This window comes from Glycine soja, chromosome 7 (genome assembly GCF_004193775.1).
Source record: "Glycine soja cultivar W05 chromosome 7, ASM419377v2, whole genome shotgun sequence".
NCBI lineage: Eukaryota > Viridiplantae > Streptophyta > Magnoliopsida > Fabales > Fabaceae > Glycine > Glycine soja.
The window spans coordinates 43,853,512-43,875,384 of NC_041008.1; the positions used below are offsets into that span (position 1 = coordinate 43,853,512).

At 34.9% G+C, this 21,873-nt stretch overlaps 1 protein-coding gene across 2 annotated transcripts in view; it reads left to right on the top strand.

Moving 5' to 3' along the window:
- Positions 1 to 242: 242 nt before the first annotated feature.
- Positions 243 to 21,873, top strand: part of LOC114419925 — a 61,736-nt gene continuing 40,105 nt past the window's right edge. The window contains exons 1-24 of one of the 2 annotated variants that reach the window (XM_028385745.1): positions 243 to 497; positions 640 to 721; positions 1,039 to 1,142; positions 1,465 to 1,560; positions 2,213 to 2,260; positions 2,922 to 2,982; positions 7,021 to 7,124; positions 7,580 to 7,697; positions 8,594 to 8,695; positions 8,837 to 9,037; positions 11,061 to 11,218; positions 12,539 to 12,697; positions 13,798 to 13,890; positions 14,055 to 14,391; positions 14,647 to 14,760; positions 15,282 to 15,377; positions 16,676 to 16,743; positions 17,158 to 17,278; positions 17,357 to 17,575; positions 17,682 to 17,909; positions 18,011 to 18,120; positions 20,508 to 20,604; positions 21,254 to 21,349; positions 21,456 to 21,596. In XM_028385745.1, coding sequence (XP_028241546.1) covers positions 2,214 to 2,260; positions 2,922 to 2,982; positions 7,021 to 7,124; positions 7,580 to 7,697; positions 8,594 to 8,695; positions 8,837 to 9,037; positions 11,061 to 11,218; positions 12,539 to 12,697; positions 13,798 to 13,890; positions 14,055 to 14,391; positions 14,647 to 14,760; positions 15,282 to 15,377; positions 16,676 to 16,743; positions 17,158 to 17,278; positions 17,357 to 17,575; positions 17,682 to 17,909; positions 18,011 to 18,120; positions 20,508 to 20,604; positions 21,254 to 21,349; positions 21,456 to 21,596 — 2,670 coding nt within the window. In that variant the 5' untranslated portion in view covers positions 243 to 497; positions 640 to 721; positions 1,039 to 1,142; positions 1,465 to 1,560; position 2,213. The remainder of the gene's footprint in view (positions 498 to 639; positions 722 to 1,038; positions 1,143 to 1,464; positions 1,561 to 2,212; positions 2,261 to 2,921; positions 2,983 to 7,020; positions 7,125 to 7,579; positions 7,698 to 8,593; positions 8,696 to 8,836; positions 9,038 to 11,060; positions 11,219 to 12,538; positions 12,698 to 13,797; positions 13,891 to 14,054; positions 14,392 to 14,646; positions 14,761 to 15,281; positions 15,378 to 16,675; positions 16,744 to 17,157; positions 17,279 to 17,356; positions 17,576 to 17,681; positions 17,910 to 18,010; positions 18,121 to 20,507; positions 20,605 to 21,253; positions 21,350 to 21,455; positions 21,597 to 21,873) is intronic. The other variant, XM_028385744.1, reaches the window with a different exon arrangement.

Here is a 21,873-nt window from a genome sequence, read left to right on the forward strand (position 1 = left end):
AATGAAACATACTGGTATATATATATATATATATATATATATATATTTAAAAAAAAAAGATTTTAATGGCTAATTTGTTTTTACAATATCTAATTATGTGGGTATTTTTCGGAAGGAGTAAACTAAAAATAAAATAAAATATTAGTTTCCATTAATAATAATTACTCTAAGGTGGGTGTCAGTGAGTACCAGGTTCTGGCAGCGTTACATGACCCCACTAATAAACTTGCGAGTTGCGAGTTGCGAGTTGCGAGTTGCGAGCGAGCGGACCGGGAGCTATATATCTTAAGCTTAATAACAACGAAACCAACACAACACATTTCTCATTTCTCTCTTCTAATTCTAATTTATAACCGTCCGCTTATCAGGGACGCCTAGATCAAGCCCTAGTTCTTTCACTTTTCTCTCTATTCCCGATTTTCATCGCCATCATGCATCCTCTTCAATTTCACGATTAGTTCATCGCACTCCGATTCTTCACCATGTTCGAAGCTCACGTAAGAATCTATCTAATCTCCTTCCTTCGCCACTCTCTCTTTTCGGCTGCTAAACAATTTGAATTTGCTTTGCGTCATGTGTTTCTAAATGGAAAAAATTCTGTGGACAGAGGAGATAGTAACATTGCTTTGTTGATGACAGGTTCTTCATTTGCTTCGAAGTTATTTGGGTGAATATGTTCATGGACTCTCTACGGAGGCGTTGAGAATAAGCGTCTGGAAGGGTCTGTATTCTGCCATTTTCTCACATTTTACTCATTTTTATTTAACTGCGTGTGCTGAATTCAAGCATAATTTTAATAGGTTTAGTATTGATTCTTTATGCTGTTTTCTTCGCATGTAAACGTTCTATACTCTGTACGGATGAGATTCCTCCTCCTTTTTTTCTTTTCCTATTTTGATTTCTAGTAACCGGCAACTACTTAACTTACCAATTTTGTCACATGTCTTTGTAAAATTTCACATTGCTACAAAATGGTTTTGTGTATTCCATTGAGATGTCATGTTCATTGTTATTCCAACCAAGACTTGATCTCTGCAGGCGATGTTGTCCTAAAAGATTTGAAACTGAAGGCAGAGGCTCTAAATGCACTAAAACTACCAGTTACAGTCAAAGCTGGCTTTGTTGGTACAATTACATTGAAGGTACATTTAGTCATTTACCATCACTGGTTGTCTGCTGCCAACTTTTGCGTCATCCATTTACCATTGCCTTGGGTTTGTTAGTCATACACACATATATTCATGCATTATTATTTGTTCTATATATCTAAAATTACATGAATAGAATAGATACATATGTACATGCATGTTTAGGTGTCTATAAGAATGTAAATATATGGTATACAGAGGATGTAGGATTTCATAATTGCAAAGCATTTTGATATATTTTTTTTTGTCAATGCCATGTGCTTTCAAATGGGCTGTTTATTTGATTTTTTTTCTTCCTGTTGCTAATGTGATATAGGTACCATGGAAAAGTTTGGGGAAAGAACCTGTCATCGTCTTGATTGATCGTGTGTTTGTTCTAGCTCATCCTGCTCCTGATAGTCGAACTATGAAGGTACAACGTTATTCTTATTTGGTCTAATTAGGGTGCATTTGGAAGAAGTTATTTACAACCTATTTGGACTTATCTTATGACATGGGCACTTGTGTAAGTGTTTGGAAAAGCGTATAAAAATAGCTTATGATATGTTCATAAGCTGTTTTCAGTTATTTCAATTAACAGTACCACTTGTACTGATCTTCATATTATATATAATACTACTATATTTTTGCTGATAAATTTTTTTTTTATTTCAATTAAAACTCTCTGGGATAGCTTATGAAAACAATGTAACCTTATTCCCTTTTTGATTATAAAAACAACTTATAAGTCCTTATATGATAGTGGGTGAGTTTGTTTAAATTAAAAAAAAAAACAACTTTAAAATAACCGCTTTTGAAAAAAACACCTTTTTAATAAGCAAATATGATTTGCTTCTTGAAATAAGTAGAAAACTGCTTATTTTAAGTAAAAGCAGTTTAGACAAGCACATCAGAAAAACATAAAATAAAATTGCTTATTTTATTCAAATAAGAACTTTTTTGAACAATAAGCTTAATCAAACTCATCCAATTACTTGTTCAATAAGCACTTAATTAAACTGTTTACCAAAATGTCACTTTAATACAAATCTATGTCTTGCTAAATTGAGCTTGTTTTATCACAGGATGAGGATAGGGAAAAACTTTTCGAAGCCAAGCTCCAGCAGATTGAGGTAACATTTATGTAGCTTTTGTAAAATATCTTATTTATGTATTCTAGGGTCTATGGATGTTTGTTATTTCTCAGATGTTTAAAATGAACTAAAATGTAACATGTAAGTCTCTTGGGGGAGGGGGTATATTCTTTTGAAATACAGGGGAGGAAGGTGTCATCATCTCTCTCAAGAGGGTGGATGGGTGTGTGATTTATACTAATTTTCTATTATTAAACAAAGAAATGGAGGTGAGGGGAGGTATTTGCATATGTTTTGTAAACCCAATCATAGTGTAATTCACAGGGGATGAGGAACTATGGATATTTGATTTGTTTTTTTACTTTTTTTTTCTTGGCTTTAGACTAGCATTTGATATTAATGATTGTCTGGTATCCTGCAGAATCAGTTTCTCTTCTTCTTTTAACATTTCTCCATGTTTTTGAGTCTCTGATGTTGTCTTTTCTTCTCTTAAATTAATCCTTCATTTCATCGTGTTATTTTTTAAATAATAAAAGTTTGAGTCAGCTCTCATTTGAACTAAGCCAATTTGTATATGTATTCCAGAAACTTTTTAACAGCTCCAGAGTCTGTTCATTTACCTTTATTTCTTAAATTGTCTTTTGTAATATTCTTTTTGACCTTTTGACCTATACTCCCTTTTTTAATCGTCTTCATGCAGGAAGCAGAGTCAGCCACACTTGATGCAATATCAAAGTCAAAGTTGGGAAGTGTATGACATTGTAATCTGGTTATCTGTTTTAAATTCATTGGGGGTTCTATGTTTTAATTACTCATTTTGCTACCAAGTTGTTTAAAGCAATGAGTGCACTTGTCATGTGTAAGGTCATATCTATCCATATGTCTGTATATAATGGCAATTGTCCATTATATCCATAAGTTAAATTTTGATTATGTTTCATGCTTTGCTTTCTTGTGAGACTATAGTTGGAATCTGATTTTCAATCATGTTGGAGATGAAAAGGCTATTGATCTAGTCATCTGTAAGGGGATATATAGAAGAGTATGCTTCCCATTACAATTAGAAGGATCATCAAACAGATGCACTGCTAAAATGTGATTCATTTTTTGGTTTCTTCTTTATAATTAATTATTCTACTTTGCGGGTTTTGAAAGTTCCTATATTTGCACTTCTATGATGCAATTATATTGGAAAAAATCCAGGTCCCACATCGACTAGAGATAAGACCAAGATAGGGTATATAAGTGAGGGACAACCCTCACCCTATGGGATGACTTTTGTGGTTGAGTTAGACCTAAAACCCACATTCTAAGATAGTATCAGAGCCTATCCTAAATCCATTAAATGGGCCACACACCATATTATCCACGTATCAAGCCCAAACGTGCTGGGCGTGAAGGGGTGTGTTGGGAAAAACCTAAGTCCCACTTCGCCGAGAGATAAGACCAAGATAGAGTATATAAGTGAAGGGCAACTCTCATCCTATGAGCTAACTTTTGGGGTTTAGTTAAACCCAAAACCCACATTCTAAGAAATTATGTGAACAAGTTTTTGTTTAGATGTGAGTTGTGAGAAAAAAGACTTGGAGTTAGTTAATGCTAGCATAATTAAATAATAAAAGATCCAATTATGTTTGTTGTTTTTGATAGTGAAATGGGTCAAAGGCATACAATATTACAATGTATAATTGCATTTGGTTGGATTGAGAAAAATTAGAGAAGAGTGAAGAGGTACCATTAGTGGATGGTGTTTTATCTGAGAATGGAAATGATCAAGTCATACGGATAGTGAAATGGGTCAAAATTTAGACGTACAATGTATAATTGCATTTTGTTGGATTGAAAAAATTAGAGAAGAGTGAATAGGTTCCATTTTTGATATGGTGTTTTATCTGAGAATAGAAATGATCAAGTCATACGGATAGTTAGCATATTTTGAGACAAAAATCTAGGGTATCATGGTTGAAGGAGGGGGATTGCAATTCTGGGTATTTCCACAGAATAATAAATTATAGGAGAGCTTACAATGCTATTCCAGGCATTTCTATTGATGGTGTCTGGGTCCAGCAACCCAATTCAGTGAAGAATGCAACTGTTAATTATTTCCAGACCAGATTTACTGAACAGGATTATTCTAGGCCTTATTTGGATGGGGTTCCTTTTAAATCTATTTCTCATGGGCAAAGAGAGCAGATGACTGTCCCCTTCTCTGACCAAGAGATCAAAGAAGCTGTGTGGAGCTGTGGAGGTGATAAATGCCCTGGGCCAGATGGCCTTAATTTCAATTTTATCAAAAAATTTTGGGATATCATGAGTCCAGAGTTTAGAAGATTTGTGGATGAGTTCTATGCTCATGGCAGCTTTCCTAGAGGCAGCAATGCTTCCTTTGTGGCATTAATTCCTAAAATGAATCATCCTCAGTCCTTCAATGATTTTAGGCCTATATCCTTGATAGGTTGTATGTATAAAGTTATAGCTAAGTTGCTGTCTAACAGATTGAGGTCTGTCATGGATGGGTTAATTGATGAAAGGCAGTCAGCCTTCATTAAAGGAAGGCATATTCTCCATGGTATCTTGATCCTCAATGAGGTGGTTGAGGAAGCAAGGAGAAATAAGAAACCAGTGATGATCTTCAAGGTGGATTTTGAAAAGGCCTATGATTCAGTATCTTGGTCTTTTTTGGATTACATGCTGTTTAGGTTGGGTTTCTGCCCAAAATGGAGATCATGGATATCAACTTGCCTCCACTCAGCAACTATATCTATTTTGATTGGAACCATGAGCATGGAACTCTCTCTGTATTTTTTCAGTACCTCTGGTACTTTTATAAATATATTATTTTTGCTGATAAAAAAAAAAATAAAAATATCTATTTTGATTAATGGTAGCCCTTCTAAGGAATTTATCCCTACAAGGGGTTTGAGACAAGGGGATCCCCTAGCTCCCTTGCTTTTCAATATTGTAGGTGAAGGTATTACTGGTATGATGAGACAAGCAGTCCACAAAAACCTCTATAGAAGCTTCTTGGTTGGAAAGAAAAAGGAACCTACCAACATTTTGCAGTATGCTGATGATACTGTTTTTGTAGGAGAGGCTGTGTGGGAGAATATTCATGTTATAAAGGCCTTATTAAGAGGATATGAATTAGTTTCTGGTTTAAAGATTAATTTTGCTAAAAGTCAGTTTGGGATAATAGGTGGTGGAGTCAATTGGGCTTTGGAAGCAGCTAATATCCTGCACTGCCGACAGCTGGAGTATCCTTTCCTCTATTTAGGCATACCTATTGGGGCTAATCCTTCAAGCCAGCTGGTGTGGGAGCCTCTCATCACTAAATTCAAGTCTAAATTAGCCAAATGGGCTCAGAGAGATATATCCATGGCTGGGAAGATCACCCTTATAAATTCTGTCCTTAATGCCCTCCCAATTTATCTCCTCTCCTTCTTTAAAATACCTCAAAAGGTAGTAAAAAAGCTGATATCCCTCCAAAGGAATTTTCTGTGGGGTGGAGACAATGATCATAAAAAAATTTCTTCGGTGAAATGGGCTGATATTTGTTTGCCTAAGACTGATGGGGCCTTGGGGATAAAGGATATCTCTAATTTCAATTTAGCTCTGATGGGAAGATGGATATGGGCTTTTGCATCTGATCAGCAGCAGCTCTGGGTCAGAATTTTAACTTCAAAATATGGGGGTTGGTCAGAATTCCAAAATGGTAGAGACAAAAGGGGCTATTCCCACTGGTGGAGAGACATTAGAAATCTGTATCATCAGTCGGACTGCAGTATTTTTAAAGACAACCTGTCTTGGAAGGTTGGGTGTGGGGAAAGCATTAAATTTTGGACTGATAATTGGCTAGGGGAACAATACACTCTGCAGCAGAAGTACAATCAGCTATTCCTTATAAGTAGACAGCAAAAGGATCACATCTCTCAAATGGGCCACTTTAATCATAATAGCTGGAGGTGGGACATGAGGTGGAGGAGTTTATGCATGAACACCACCTCAGTAAATTCTGATGGCAAGATTTTTAAGACAATATGGCAGCTGAAAATTCCACCTCGGGCAGTGATCTTCTGTTGGAGACTACTTAAAAATAGACTCCCTACCAAGGTCAACCTCTTAAGAAGAAATGCCATTACTCAGGAAGACACCTGTTCCTTATGTGGTTGTGTGCAGGAGGATGTGGGTCATTTGTTTTTCAACTGTAAGCTGACAAATGGCCTGTGGTGGGAATCTATGAGCTGGGTTCGGGTAGTAGGTCCACTTTCCATTAATCCTGTTCACCACTTCTGTCAATTCTGTGATGGGTTCGGGGCAAATGTGAATCATAGTACAAGATGTGGGTGGTGGATTGCCTTAACTAGCTCTATATGGCAGCATAGGAATCATTTGATTTTCCAAGGAAAACCTTTTGATCCCTATAAAGTCATGGAACATACTATTTTTTTAGCTTGGTCATGGTTAAAGGCTAATGATAAAGATTTTAGTACTAGTTTCAACCATTGGTCCTCTAATATATCCAATTTCGTTGCTTAGTTGGGATTGGGCCTGGTTGTTTTTTGCTCTGCTTATGTTGATGTATTTCTTGGAGGGTAGCACCTTGGTGCCTTGTAATTTTAATCTCTGGTACCACTGGTACTGGTTTACTTATTAATAAAATATATATATTTTCAGCCTTCCAAAAAAAAAAAAAAAGTTAGCATATTTCTCTGTCTTTCTCTACACACACACAATCACAAATAAACATATACGCAATTGAAGTAACATGACTATTGTAGTATTGTCTTATTTTCTTACAGCCATCTTCTGGAAATTCATGGCTAAGTTCTCTAATTTCTACAATTATTGGAAACCTCAAGATATCTATCAGCAATGTGCATATCAGATATGAAGATTCAGTCAGGTTGGTTAAGTACCATTTTAATTTCCTTTGGATGGTGTACACGTGTGCATGAAAATTGACATTTAGATTTAATTTATTTTTTTATTAAGGCTAATATATGTTTTATCCTTTTAGGTCCCTAATAAATCAGCCAAGTATTGGCGGTTTTTAAACCGCCAGAAACTGCATTTTAAAAATTTAATGGCCACATCAGCACTTAACAGATCTAATCTAACGGTAGGGATCAAAAACAAAATTTTTAATTTATTAGGGACCTACACCGACTTTTTTATTTATTAGGGACCTAGACTGATTTTTTTATTTATTAGGGACCTACACTGATTTTTTTATTTATTAGGGACGTAAAACAAAATTCTCTAATTTATTAGGAACCTAAAACATATTTAGCCTTTTATGATATTTTTTTCATTTAGCTTTATTTCCATTTGCTTATGCTAATGAAGTGTTGTTTGCAGTAATCCAGGCCATCCATTTTCTTCAGGTGTGACTTTGGCTAAGCTTGCTGCTGTTACAATGGATGAGGAGGGGAATGAAACTTTTGATACAAGTGGTGCTTTGGATAGGCTGAGGAAGGTGAGGAGTCCCTTGCTAAGATAATTTTATGAACGACTTTGAATGTTAATTTAACTCTACAAACCAAATACGAAGATTGTTTTTGATGCAATAAAGCACCATCTTTTATATGTCTTTTATGTTGTAGTTTGTAACTTTGTGTACCTGTGTTTTTACTCTTCTATTGGTTGTTTGCACAGAATTGTTTTGCAATATTTCAGAATTTAGTGGACCACCCACACATGGTGATAGAGTATGGTTATGTTATCTGTATTTGTGCTAGTAACTGGCTCAGCTCTTAGTCATCTTCTAGCTTCTAGATAGTTGCACCAGCTGTCATTCAGTTATGACTGCTGGAGTTAGGTACAAATCAGTTAAGTATCAGTTAGTAGCTTCTACTATATTGTAGCCTAGCCTATCTGTATATAAAGGTCTGTAACATTTTTTCTTTCTATAATCAGAATACCTTTTCAATTAATAAACATTTTCAGTGCAGTTTCTTTTGTCTCTCTAAGTTCTTTACACTGTAATGATTCAAGGCAGGTGGTGTTCATAATTCCAGAAAAAAATGGATAATCTTTTGCTCTATCTTCCAATAGCTAGATGGTTTGAGTTGGGGAGTTTGGTAGGCAATTTCTGGCTGGTTTTATTCTGGTGTTCATGATATGAATTCCGTGGCCAATTTTTGTCACTTGATCTTTTTCCTCCTGTGGCCTATGCATGGAACAAAGTATAGTTGTGGTAGACATATTAGCCAAGCCATTGCTGGGTTCCCTTGAGTCTCTTTGATATAGTTTGATCCTTGTTACCCCCATTTTTAATTTAAATGCTTAACTTACAGTTCAAGTGGGATTTTGTATGTTTACAGTGAGTAAACTTAATATTTTGGTCTGATGAATATTTTGTTCTCATTCCAGTCAGTGCACCTTGAGAGACTAGCTCTTTATCATGATTCTAACCAGCTTCCTTGGGAGATTGATAAGAGATGGGCGGATATAAATCCACAAGAATGGATTGAGGTTTATTCTACTTTGATAACTTCCATCTTCTCATTCTATGACCCACATATATATTAATATATAACTGCCAATTGCTTTATTGGTATGGTATGTGACCTTCGCATTTTGTTTTACATGTCTTTCATTTTTGTTTTGTACTAGATATTTGAAGATGGCATAAATGAGCCTACTGGGGATCATAAGTTGGTACCTAAGTGGGCTAGGAATCGCACGTACTTGGTTTATCCTATCAATGCAGTCCTACAGTATCATCGTCTTGGAAACCAAGAAAGAGTTAATCCTGATATTCCATTTGAGAAAGTTACGCTTGTCCTCACAGATATCTCTCTAACTCTTACAGAGGTATTTTATTTTTAATTATTTGATATTTCTCTAGAATCAATGCTTATTTTAGTTCTAAACAGGAACCTAATTAAGATAACAATAGAAGCCTGGATTCTTTAAAGCATCTTCCTTGTTTGTATTAGATACTTGCTTGTATTGAATATATACTGGAATATCATATAAGATGAATACTTAGCTTAGCTTCCTTATAGCATGCTAGCAACTGATTATTTATAAGTTCAGATTTGTAAATCACTTGAATGTAATTCATTATCTTCTCTTAGATTTCTCACTTTATCAGAACATTTTCTTTCACTTTCTTCTGTTTTCTTGCTTTCAAACACACTGAAATTCTTACAACTTATGGCTTTATTGGTTTTATGTGCATTGATATTTTATAATATTATATATAATTTTTAATATACATGATGTTTTGTTGTGTCCCACTGTGTACCTATATCCTAATTTTTAAGAAATTCTGTATCACCATTTATAGTTGTCATATCCCTGTACCTGTGTCTGTGCATCATAAGAGGGCATGCTATTATGTCTTTGATTTGAAACTGGTAAAGTACATGCTATATTATTGATCTACTACTGAAAATCAGTCAATCCTGTTACTGATTTGTTATGGCATCTGTAACAAATGGATATCTGTACAATAGAAGGTCCTCCCACATTCCTATCTGGTTCTGTAGAGCACCCATTATTAAAGAAGAAAACTGAAAACAAGGAAAACCAAATAGTACAGCGTCTGTGAGGGATGCCCTGCCTCCCTAACTTACGTTAGTTAGATATGTTGTGTATGTATTTATTAATGAATTAGCTATAATGAAGAATACAACAGCATGGAGGGTTGGTTGTGGGGATAAGTTCAAATTTTGGGAGGATGCATGGATGGGGGGAGAGGAGCCGTTAATTGCAAGATTCCCTAGGTTGTATAGCATTTCTACTCAGCAACACCAAAGTATACAGCATATGGGGGCCATCAAAGATGCAGGTTGGGAATGGGACTTTAGGTGGAGAAGACCACTGTTTGATAGCGAAGTAGATTTGGCGGTGTCATTCTTATCAGATGTTACAAGCCACCCAATTCAGCCTCACAAGACTGATCAATGGGTGTGGAAGGCAGACCCGGGTGGGCAGTACACGGCTAAATCTGCCTACTATGTGTTTCGGGGGGAAATAGTTGAACAGCAACAAGATGGAGCGTTTGAGGAGCTGTGGAAGATCAAGCTTCCGTCTAAAATTGTTATATTTGCATGGAGACTAATAAGAGATAGACTACCAACTAGAGTAAACTTGCGGAGGCAACAGATTCAGCTTGGAGATTCACGATGTCCATTCTGCGGAGTTGAGGAGGAGAGTGCAGGTCACCTATTCTTCTTGTGCAGAAAGATCATTCCAATATGGTGGGAATCTTTATCTTGGGTGAACTTGTCAGGTGCTTTCCCAAACCATCCAAGGCACCACTTTCTTCAACACATTTATGGAGTGACAGAGGGAATGAGGTCTAGTAGATGGAAATGGTGGTGGATGGCATTGACATGGACCATTTGGAAGCACAGGAATACTATTATCTTCTCAAATGGCTCATTCAATGCTAACGGAATCCTAGATGATGCAATTTTCTTACTATGGACGTGGCTCACAAATTTGGAGAAGGATTTTAATACACACTATAATTACTGGTCTTCCAACATCAGAGCAGGGTTCCTAAATAGAATAGGATAGAATATTAGTGCAGATTTCTGTATAACCTATATGTTCTTTCAGATTGGTTCAAACTGTGTTGGGACCAAATCTGAACTGCTACTTGTATTGTCAGTACCTCTGGTACTCAATTAATGTATAATATTATGTTTGCTGATAAAAAAAAAAATTTAATTAGCTAAGTGTAAGTGTGGTATGATTGGTATAAGCCAGACCAGTAATACTCGGTATGTTCTAACAATTTACTTTCTAACTTCACTTTCTCTAACTCACCCATTGTCTGTGTTTCTTTGAAAATATTATTTACTGGTTCCTCTGTGAATTACAGGCTCAGTATCATGATTGGATTAAACTTTTGGAAGCTGTTTCAAGATACAAGACATATATGGAAGTTTCTCATTTACGACCTGTAGTTCCCATCTCCAAGGCTCCTTATTTGTGGTGGCAGTATGCTGCACAGGCTGTACTCCAGAAGCAGCAGAAGTGGTATCTTGAATTTTTTATTTTGTTAAATAAGTCATCTACCTTTTTGTAAATGGTACGGAGAGAATTTTGAGAAAACATTATAGAGAACACTATTGTTATTGATGTATTCTGTGTAATTGAAACATAATGAGAGAGACATACAATCATTTATTTATAGAGCTGTTGACAGTTAGCTTAGATCTTAACAGAAGCTTCTAGACACAGCTGTCACAATAACTGCTGTGTAATCAACTCAGTAACCACCCGAGAGAGTCAGTTAAAAAATGCTCTTGGTACAACACTCTCCCCCTCTCCCACAAAGAAAAGAAAAAACTCAAGATTGGTGAGATTGAAAAGGGAGCTGAACACCTTAAGTTTTTCTCCTAGAAACAGAAATCTGGTGGGAGGGGCTTGATGTAAGCCACCCCTTTGATATCTGGCAGGAACATGCAGTACAGTGAGATGTTTGCTGAGATCCTTTTCTCTAACAAAGAACAGATCTCCATGTGCTTAGTCCTTGCATGGAGAACAGGGCTGTGAGCTAGAGAAACAGTACTCTGGTTGTCACAGTCATGATAGTAGAATTGAGATTCAAATCGTGAATTGGAAGGCCTAATCTTGAATTGAATTGTATCGTGAATTGTAAGATTCGTGATTGATAATAAAACATAACATATACAATTAACAAAGACATATAAAATGCTGATAAAAAGAACAAAGACGTATAAAAGCACAAATTCATAAACAATAACACAGTATTGTATAAAGGAGCAGTCACTCAACTGCCTCATGGGTAGTTAGTAAGTGCCAGGCGGTTAAGTTTGTTATGCCAGCTATCACTATGACAGCTGTGCTTATAAATACACTGTTGTACTCAATTATTGAGTGGGTTAATAAAACTTATTTTCCATCTTCTTTTCTCTTAATTCAAGATGGTATACAGAGCTTAGATGATCTCTAATGGCCGAAGTCGATTCTCGTCCCTCCTCTTCCACTCCCATCACATTTGTGTGCACAATCTCTGAGAAGCTTGATGATAAGAACTTTCTTCTATGGTGCCAGCAGTTGGAACCTGTTATCAAAGCGTACCATCTTCAACACTTGACAGTTAGCTTAGATCTTAAAAATAGGCTCTAGACACGACTGTACTCTGTACTGAGAGAGTCAGTTAAAAGACCACTCTACTTGCACTTGTAATGAGATATGTAACTAACTCAGTGCTGAGAAATTCAGTTAAAAGACCACTCTCTGTACAACACTTGCACTTCTAATGAAATATGTATTCCCATTCATTCCTGGAATCTGGATCCAAGGCTAACTTGTGCTTCTGTATTCAATCAGTTACCGCTTGTCATGGGACCAAATTCGGCATCTTTGTCAGTGTCGACGTCGATATATTCAGTTCTATGTGGCTTCTCTTCAACATTCATCACATGTCAATCAAACAGAAATCAGAGAAATAGAGAAAGATCTTGATTCAAAAGTGATTCTTCTATGGAGGTGTGTATAATTTTTTTTGCTATTGTGCTGATGCTTGTTGAAGGTGGATGTATTTTTCTTAAAATATCATGCTTTATGACTATTGTTTTGGCATTTCAATAATAAGATAAACACTTTTATTTTTGTGCATGCATGATTTACTGGAATGGAGAAGCTTGTAACCGTTAGTTTTGTAGTAATCTATTTTTTAACAATTTTTAAATAAGAATTTAATGATAGTGAATAGCTCTTGATTAAGAAATGGTTAAGAAAATGAAATGAAGAGAGAAAAAAATAGAGATTTTGGGTTCTGAATTTAGTGATTTGTCAGTATTTATCTGTTAGTTTGATCTCCTTTGTACCCTTTTCTTCTATTAAAATTATCTAAATGACCTTAATTGAGGGAAGCCAAAAAGACCACTGTATCCAATAAAAATGTGTCCTTAACAGCCCTTTGAAGAAGTCAGTAGACAAATTCATATCTGTTGGATTGTGCTGCAAAGCTGCCATAATTGCGGTCATCCCTAGCCTGCTTTAGTTGTGGTCTTTTTGGAGGCTGTTTTAATTGTATGCTCAAGGGTGGTGGATTAGTCCCACATTGACTAGAATTGGGCAATACTTGCCTTAGAATCTGGTTTTGTGGGGTTGAGTTAGGCCCTAAGACCAAATTTTGAGTGTTCCTAAAAATTTTTGTTTCTTTTTCTTCATCTACCATAAGACCAAATTGGACATGGCTTAGGAATTATGAGAAAGGCTTCACAGAACATTTTAATCACTGGTCCAGCAATATTAGACAAACTTTTCTGTACCAGTAGAGGTTTCAATATTAGCTACTAGTTTTGTTTTCTTTGGTTTCTATAGAGTGGTTCCTTCTCAGACTATTTTGTCTGATTATGGAACCATTACCATGGTTACCTCCCTTCTGTATTTCAGTACCTCTGGTGCTCTTTCTATATATATAATATATTATCTTTGCTGACCAAAAAAAAAAAATACTAGGAAATGTCATCCTTTTTTTTGGGGGGGGGGGGGATTACCATTTGTCTTCTTCTTGTCATATATGTTCATTTATAAATGAAAAGAGGATATATCTGTTTGTCAATTTTGTTTGGTATCTATAGGCTACTAGCTCATGCCAAGGTTGAATCTGTGAAATCAAAGGTAGCAGCTGAAGAAAGGAAGATCAAGAAAAAGAGCTGGTTTTCATTTAAATGGTACATAGCAACTTCATTACTTCTGCATATTATCATTTGGCGTTGTTGAAGTTTGTGCTTTTGTGGATTAAATTCAGCAATATTTCTTGGTCTTGCTGAATCTGTTTTTTTTAAAGATTTTGTCAGTATGCATGAGCATTTACTGTAGTTCCATTTTTATGTAGGCGTGATAGTGACATGGAAGAATCCTCCTTGGATGATGCTTCTGAAGAGCAACAGCTTAGAGAAGAATGGCAGGCTATTAATAAGTTACTAAGTTACCAGCCTGAGGAGGAGTTGATGTTACGATCTGCAAAAGATATGCAGAATATGGTCCAGTTTCTGGTAACTGTATCTGTTGGTCAGGCAGCTGCCAGGATAATGAGTGTGAATCAGGAGGAAATTGTCTGTGGTCGATTTGAGCAACTTCACGTGTCAACCAAGTTCAAGCATCACAGTGTTTACTGTGATGTGTTACTAAAATTTTATGGTTTATCTGCTCCAGAAGGTTCACTTACACAGGTTTGCTTCCATGCAATGTATGATGCATAAATATATTATGTCATAATTTTCAATTTGCTAAAATTATCCAAAGTTTTTATTTGTTTTTACTTACATTTGGGTTCCTCTTTTTCCTGTTCTACTATTTTACGTGTCCCTTTAAAGGTTCCTTAAAATTCCATAGTTTGTCTCAATTGCTAATATAATTGAAGTCTAGTGATTTTTCTTTTTAGATTTTGTTTGTTAGTTCATATTTGTTGGGAACTTGATGTGCAGAGTGTCTATAGTGAGCAGAAGGTGAATGCATTAGTGGCTAGTTTTGTGCACTTACCAATTGGGGAGAATATTGACTGGAGATTGTCAGCTACAATTGCTCCCTGCCATGTTACGGTAATTTCTCAGTCTTTAGGAGAGTAAAAAAGGAGTTTATTATTTTCCCATTTCCCTGAAACCTTTTATTTTCCTTTTACTTTTTTGTTTTATAATTTTCTTCTTTTCTTTGAAAAGATCTCTCTCTGGGCCCAATACTGAGTCTCTTTCATTCCCCTAAAATAGCTGAGCTAAGACTTGATGTCAGCTCCTATAAGAGTTGCAAAGGAAGTAATATCTCTGAAGGGTTTGGCATTGCACTCTTGCTAAATATATCACATCCCTAAACACAACACCTAAATACTTCTGAGGGGCATCTATTCAAAGCCTTGGAATTTAATAAACAAATCTTTCAATAGACAGTTGATGGAATGGTTATTCATCAAATATTTTAATTTGAAAGAACTAAATAATTGAAAAGAGTGGTTGCAAAATAGAAAAACTTGTACGTCTTAATGGCTTGAAATCGAAACTATTCAATTTAGTAGGTTCTTGTTTTTCATCATTTTATCTTTGGAATCTTTCTTACTCTTTACTTACAGGTTTTGATGGAAAGTATTGATCGTGTCTTGGAGTTTTTAAAACGAAGTAAGGCTGTCAGTCCTACTGTTGCATTGGAGACAGCTACAGCCTTGCAGGTGATTATATCCTGGTGTATGACTTTGGTTAAAATATTGTCAAATTAAATAAATATGATTGATAAGAATGCCACAACTTTTGTTCCTGAATTTCCTTTTTCTTGTGTGTTTTAATTTGTTTATTTTAGCTCAGTTACACTTCATATAAGAATGTGTTTCTTTTAGATTATCTTTTGAATTGTTTGGATAAGATTAAAAAAAGAATCAGAATCTGTAAAAAAAAAATCTGTTTTAGCTTTTTTTTAAAAAGCTGATAGAAACAGCTTTCCAAAATAATCATTTGTAATAGATGAAAGAGAAAGTAGAGCAATATAGGAATCAGTTGTTTATACATAAATATTTATTGAATTTTAAAAATTATGGTGACACAGAACAACTATAACTTCAGTTAGTTATCTGAAGCTAAAGCTTTTGTATTCTATGTGTGTGTTTGGATGATCAATGACAAAATTGATTTTGAAGTGATGTGATTTATGTTTGGTTGTTTTTATTGTAAAAGTAAGTTAGTAGTAAAATTCAGTATCAAAACTTTGATCCCATACAAGCTATCAAAAGTTGCTTCAATTCATAATCAATTTTGGAGACAGAATTAATTCCTCATTGTGAAACCATGCGTATGAATTTATCTAAAATAATGTTAACTGGTAATTCAATGTGATTCTGGAAAATCCAATGTGAAATCCGACACACACTATATTGTTACATGCACGGGCTACACATATACTCTAAATCTATGTGTTGCATGGGCTTCACCTTAAAAAAATATTTCTTATGCTAAGGTTTGTGTATTTAAGGATCAAACCGATGCCAAATTTTTGGTGTATGGGAAAATGGAATCAAAATATTATTTATGCAAGAAAATTGAGCAGATCTAGTCCCTGGACAAAAAGTGCATTTTGGGATTGAGTTGCTTCTCTCTGTCTGAATACATAAATTACAAAATCTTTTGTGGATTTTCTAGGGATATGCCGAGGGACCAGAGTCTATAGAGTCTGGAGTGATGAGTATATTTTGTTTTATTGATTTATATTTTTGCTTTGCTGTTTGTTTGGGAGTTATTTTTTCTTTCTCCCATGTATGTATTTCCTCCTCTCGTTTAAAAATCTAATTGTGTGTGAAAAAAAAAGTCCATTAGTAAGTGAACTGTCTGCCCTCAAGGCAATGAATATGATTATCTTGAAATTAAAAGTAAATTGTGAAAAGCAAAACATGTGAATATGATTCGTAAATTTAAAAGGAAAAAAAGTAAAATTATATCCTTCTGAGCTGATTTTTTTAACTGACAATTGCGAGGGCAGACGAAGTTTGAGAAAGTGACTCGTAGAGCACAGGAGCAATTTCAAATGGTTTTAGAAAAACAAAGCAGGTTATCATCGATTGTTATTCTCCTTTTCTTTTGGGCCATGTGTTTGATTTCTCCGTCTTCAATGCTTGTTGTTGCTTTGATTTTCTCTGTTTTTCATGTTCATACCTATGAAAACTTTGTTTGCAATGTTCATCTCAAATCTTGTGTATTTTAGTGAGAGATGTGACCAGCAAAGCTTTTCCCGTGGAATATATGAGGGAAAATTATTGCCATAGAAGTTACTAGCCTTTTTATTGTGTAACAAAGGAAATCTGTTCCACTTATTCATTTATTTTTCATTTTTTTGGATTACATTGTTGCCATGCCCAATTTGAAAATTGATACTTTAGTATTTTTTTTTTCAGTTTGTTTTTTGTTAAATTGAAAAAGCACATAATGCTCATTTACAGATTCTTGTTTCTGACTGATTTTCAGATTTGCATTTGATATTGATCTTGATGCTCCTAAAGTTAGAGTTCCACTCAGAACCAGTGGTTCAGACTTATGTGATAGTCATTTTCTTCTGGATTTTGGTCATTTTACTCTGCACACTGCAGTAAGCTACTTGAAATAATTTTGAGTTGCGCTTATGATGTGGGTTGGCATTTTCTTTACCAATTCAGTGTTTTCACAGGAAAGCCAGTCTGATGAGAAGAGGAATCTTTATTCTCGGTTTTACATATCTGGACGAGATATTGCTGCCTTTTTTACAGACTGTGGCTCTGATTTTGGGAGTTGTAGTATGGTGAAATCAAGTGTTGACAGTCAAGTAATGAATTCACCTATTGCCAAAAAAGATGAAAATGCCTATTATCTCATTGATAGGTGTGGAATGGCAGTACTTGTTAATCAGGTTTGTTTCCTATATACTAATATCCAAACTGTTCTACAGTAATTTTCTGGATGACATTTTGATGTCCATAACTTGTCCATATTATGTTTGTCTCTGGTTATTCAAGATTAAAGTGCCTCATCCAAGTTATCCATCCACTCTTATTTCCATTCAAGTGCCAAACCTTGGCATTCACTTTTCATCAGAGAGATATTTTAGAATCATGGAACTTCTGAGCTTATTGTACGAGACTATGGAAAATTGTAGTCAGCCTACAACTGATAATTTCCAATCTAAAGTTGTTCCTTGGAGTCCTGTTGATCTTGCCACTGATGGTAGAATTCTAATTTGGAAGGTAATTCCACAATTATTGTTAGATTTACACACTGGCCATTTACGCTAAAGGTAATAATTTATTCCATTCAATAAAATTGAAAATAATACTTCATTTTGTAGGGAATTGGCAATTCTGTTGCTACATGGAATCCTTGTTTCCTGGTGCTCTCAGGATCATATCTTTATGTGTTTGAATCTGCAAAGTCTCAGAATTACCAGCGATACCTAAGGTTTTGTGCACCTTTTTCTCTTTTGCCTCTTGGACATCAATTCCATTGTTATTTTATGAAAGAAAAAAAATTATTGAAGAGAAGAAAAGAACATTTACTTGGTTTTTAATGGGGCCAAATTGAACCCATTTAAAAAATTAGGGACCTAATTGAACCTTTGAAAAGTAAAGGACTTCACTTAACCATTAAAAATTACAGGACCTAATTGAACTTTTATATAATAAGAGGACCAAATTAATATATGGGGGTTTCTTGTAGGGCATCTGTATTATGTATTTTTGGACTCATGTTCCTGGAGACTTTATCTCCTACTTATCTTGTAGTACCACTGGTACTATTATTTGATTAATATATATATTATATCTTTGCAGTCCAAAAAAAAAAAAGAGGACCAAATTAAACCTAAAAAATTAAATTAGAGGACAAAAAGTAAGTAAACCTAAAAAAGCATAAGCAAGGCTGCTGAGTGCTGAGTTTGTCTGCTTGCCAGAAATAGAAACTCCTTTAAAACAGTGTTCAAAACATCATCCTATATAGGAAGTTTTGGGATTAAGGAGGCTCCCTTAATCTTATTAGCTTTCTTCTCCTTGCAGATGCACCAATAAACTGCACATTATTGCAAAATTGTCATTTCTTGTCAAAATCTTTGTATAAAATAAATAATCAACAATAAGCATAAAGGTGTATCCAATTCCCTTTATGGATCACAACTGTTTCCTAGGAAAGTAGCTGCCTTTTATGCAAAAGAGACTAGCCAACTGTTTCTGAGTTTGTTCTGCATATAATATTTACTGGGAGGAGGGGAAGTACAAGGCTTTGAAATGAGTTATATTGATCCTTTTGAGTATTCCTTCTGAGCAAAGAAGTTAATCCTAGAAAGAGCTCTGTACTCACTAATAGGTTTGTCTAGCAGGAATTTAATGGACTTAGGAGTGAGTTGGTAACTGAAACATGGATTTACAACAACACATGGGAAAAATCAGAGTCCAATCTCTCTTGTATGGATTGGTAGTGAAGCATTAGAATTCATGTCACTGAAACTTCTCTAATATTTATGCTCTACAGTGTTGAAAATTGAAAAGTAAATTAGAACCCTGAATATATAATAAAAATTCTTATTGAGAAAGTAATGGACAGTAGAGAGTTGATCATGGGGAGGAAAATCTTCAGAGAAACTGATACTCATTGCAAAATGTCCTCCCAAAATTTTACGAGTGCCGTTACGCAACCTAAAGAAACCAGAAAATTGAAGTTTTACGGGTAAGTGTGGTAGTTGCTGAGTTAGCATCCTATGCATTTCAATCCTAACCATACTTTGAATTGCTTGGTGACATAATGTAGTGTGTTTAATTCAACTTATTTTGGAGAAGCAATTGCTTTCTATTTTCTAGCTTCCTATGAGAGCTAAAAATACGCAATTAAGGTTGTAGTTGTCTCTAACATAGTGTTTGGTTCGAAGGAAATGGAGGGGAGGGATTTTTTAAATTAAGGTTGTTTGGTTCAATTTTTAGGAGGGACAGAGAGGGGAAACCCTTCTCATCTAATTTTTGCTCCCCTCCAATATCGGGGGAATTTGGAGTGGGGAGGGGAAGGAGATTTAAAACATTTCAATTGAAATGACTAAAATATCTCTACTTATGTTTTAAAATATAACTATAAGGATACAAAAGTAAATTTATTTTTAAAATCCCTCCCCTCCCCTTGTGAACCAAACAAGAAAATGGTTATCTTCTTTCCCCTCCATTAAAATTCCTCCCAAATCCTTTGAGCTCTTTAAGAGTTTTTTTATTTTATTTTTAAATTAAGCAAATTTGGTCCCTCAATCAATTTTCTTCTACCTAAAACCCCCAAATTCTTACTTTCAACTCAATTAGTGTTTCGAAGTTCGAACTATCTTTTGCTCAAAATTCACCAACCAAAACATTAAATTTCACCCAAAAAAAATCTTGAAAGTTTTCCATCTTAAAACCCTAATCTTGCATCATATAAAATCCTTGATGCTTCAAACTATTGATTTTCACTAAATTTTTTACTTTCAAATTTTTAAAACTATTCTATCTTCCAATTCCATCATAAAGCCTAAATATTTGGATAGAAAATGAGAATTTCAGGGTTTTAGGTAGAAGAAAACCAACAGGGGGACCAAACTTGCCTAATGTTAAAAATAGAGAAACTTAATTTGCTAAAAAAAACTTGAGGGACGAAAACTGCACATAGTCTAAAATCTAAACTAAAGGGACCAAAAGTGCAAATAAGTTTTTTGCCATAATTTGCTGAGCAAAAAAAAAAAGTTTTTTTGCCATGATTATATCTTTTGAAGAGAATTTATTATTTTAAAAACAAAACTATCTTTGGTATTTATGTAATTTTATCTTTCAACTCTGCAGCATGGCTGGTAGGCAAGTTCTTGATGTGCCCTCAACAAATGTTGGTGGTTCCGCATTTTGTATTGCCGTAAGCACCAGGGGAATGGACATTCAAAAGGTGAGCTAAATAATTACTTTAATCCATTGCCTTTGTTTAGGGTTCAACCCTAAACAGCTGATATTTGTTTAGGGTTCTCTTGAAACACGTATCATTACTGAAATAATCAATTCTAGTCTGCTACTGTTCATCGTGGACTCTTGTTTTCAATTGTCCATGTATTTTTCATGACTTAGTGTGTCCTTGTCCAACTAAAGATGGAATACCTCAAGCAAGTTATTCCACAGCATGGTAGCAAATGAAACTTTTAACCTGCCTCAGTCTCTTCTGCACCTTAAACATGCAAGTCCACTCAGATTTATATTTACACTTTGTCACCAAAGATTTGAAATGTGTTAATTTTATGTTGTAGATATGCGATCATTTTTTTTAGCTATATACATAAATCATATTTTGGAGGATATCTTATCCTCACCCTTGTTCTTGTAATTTGTTTCTCTTAAAAATATTTTTTCTATATAAAAAGTTGTTTACTTCATTATGAGGATAAGGGGAGACATAGGAACATGATTTATGCTTTTATTGCTTCTTTCTATGTTCGAATGCTGAATTATAAGTGAGACATAAACAACAAAATTATGTTAGGAATGCCTCTTTTTTTTAGTAACTTCCTCAATTTTTATCTCTTAAATCAATAATTACCTCATAGGCTCTGGAATCTTCTAGCACATGGATCTTAGCTTTTCGAGAAGAGGAGAAGGCTAGCTGGTTTAAAGGACTTGTACAAGCCACATATCAAGCTTCTGTATGGCATCCTTAGTCTGCTTTCTTCTCATGCTTTTTGTTTTGATAAATTATTATTTCTGTTTTATTTATTGTCGATTTCATACAAGTATACATGCTTCATGTAGACTCCTCCATCAGTTGATGTGCTAGGTGACTCAGAGGGCGATGCTACTTCCTACAATGTTCTTAGTACCCCAAATACAAAAACAGCTGACATTGTTATAAATGGGGCACTGGTGGAATTGAAGTTGTTTATATATGGAAAGGTGAGCTACATTCTTTTTAAGGCTTTGACTGGCAGTAACATGAGGAATGACCACCGTGTGATGCATACAGACATCCATTTGTATTCATACACATTCTGGTTGTCATTTTTTGTTTTTGTCTCGATACCCGAACATTGCCTTTGTACTATCTTGTGTTTTAGAGTTTATTGTTGAACCCATGATTTTTGCTGGTACTTTTGGATATTTTGACCTGTTCTTCCTCACATTTACTTGTTTAGGGTTCACTTTTCAAGGTTAATATTTGTTTGTGCAAAAT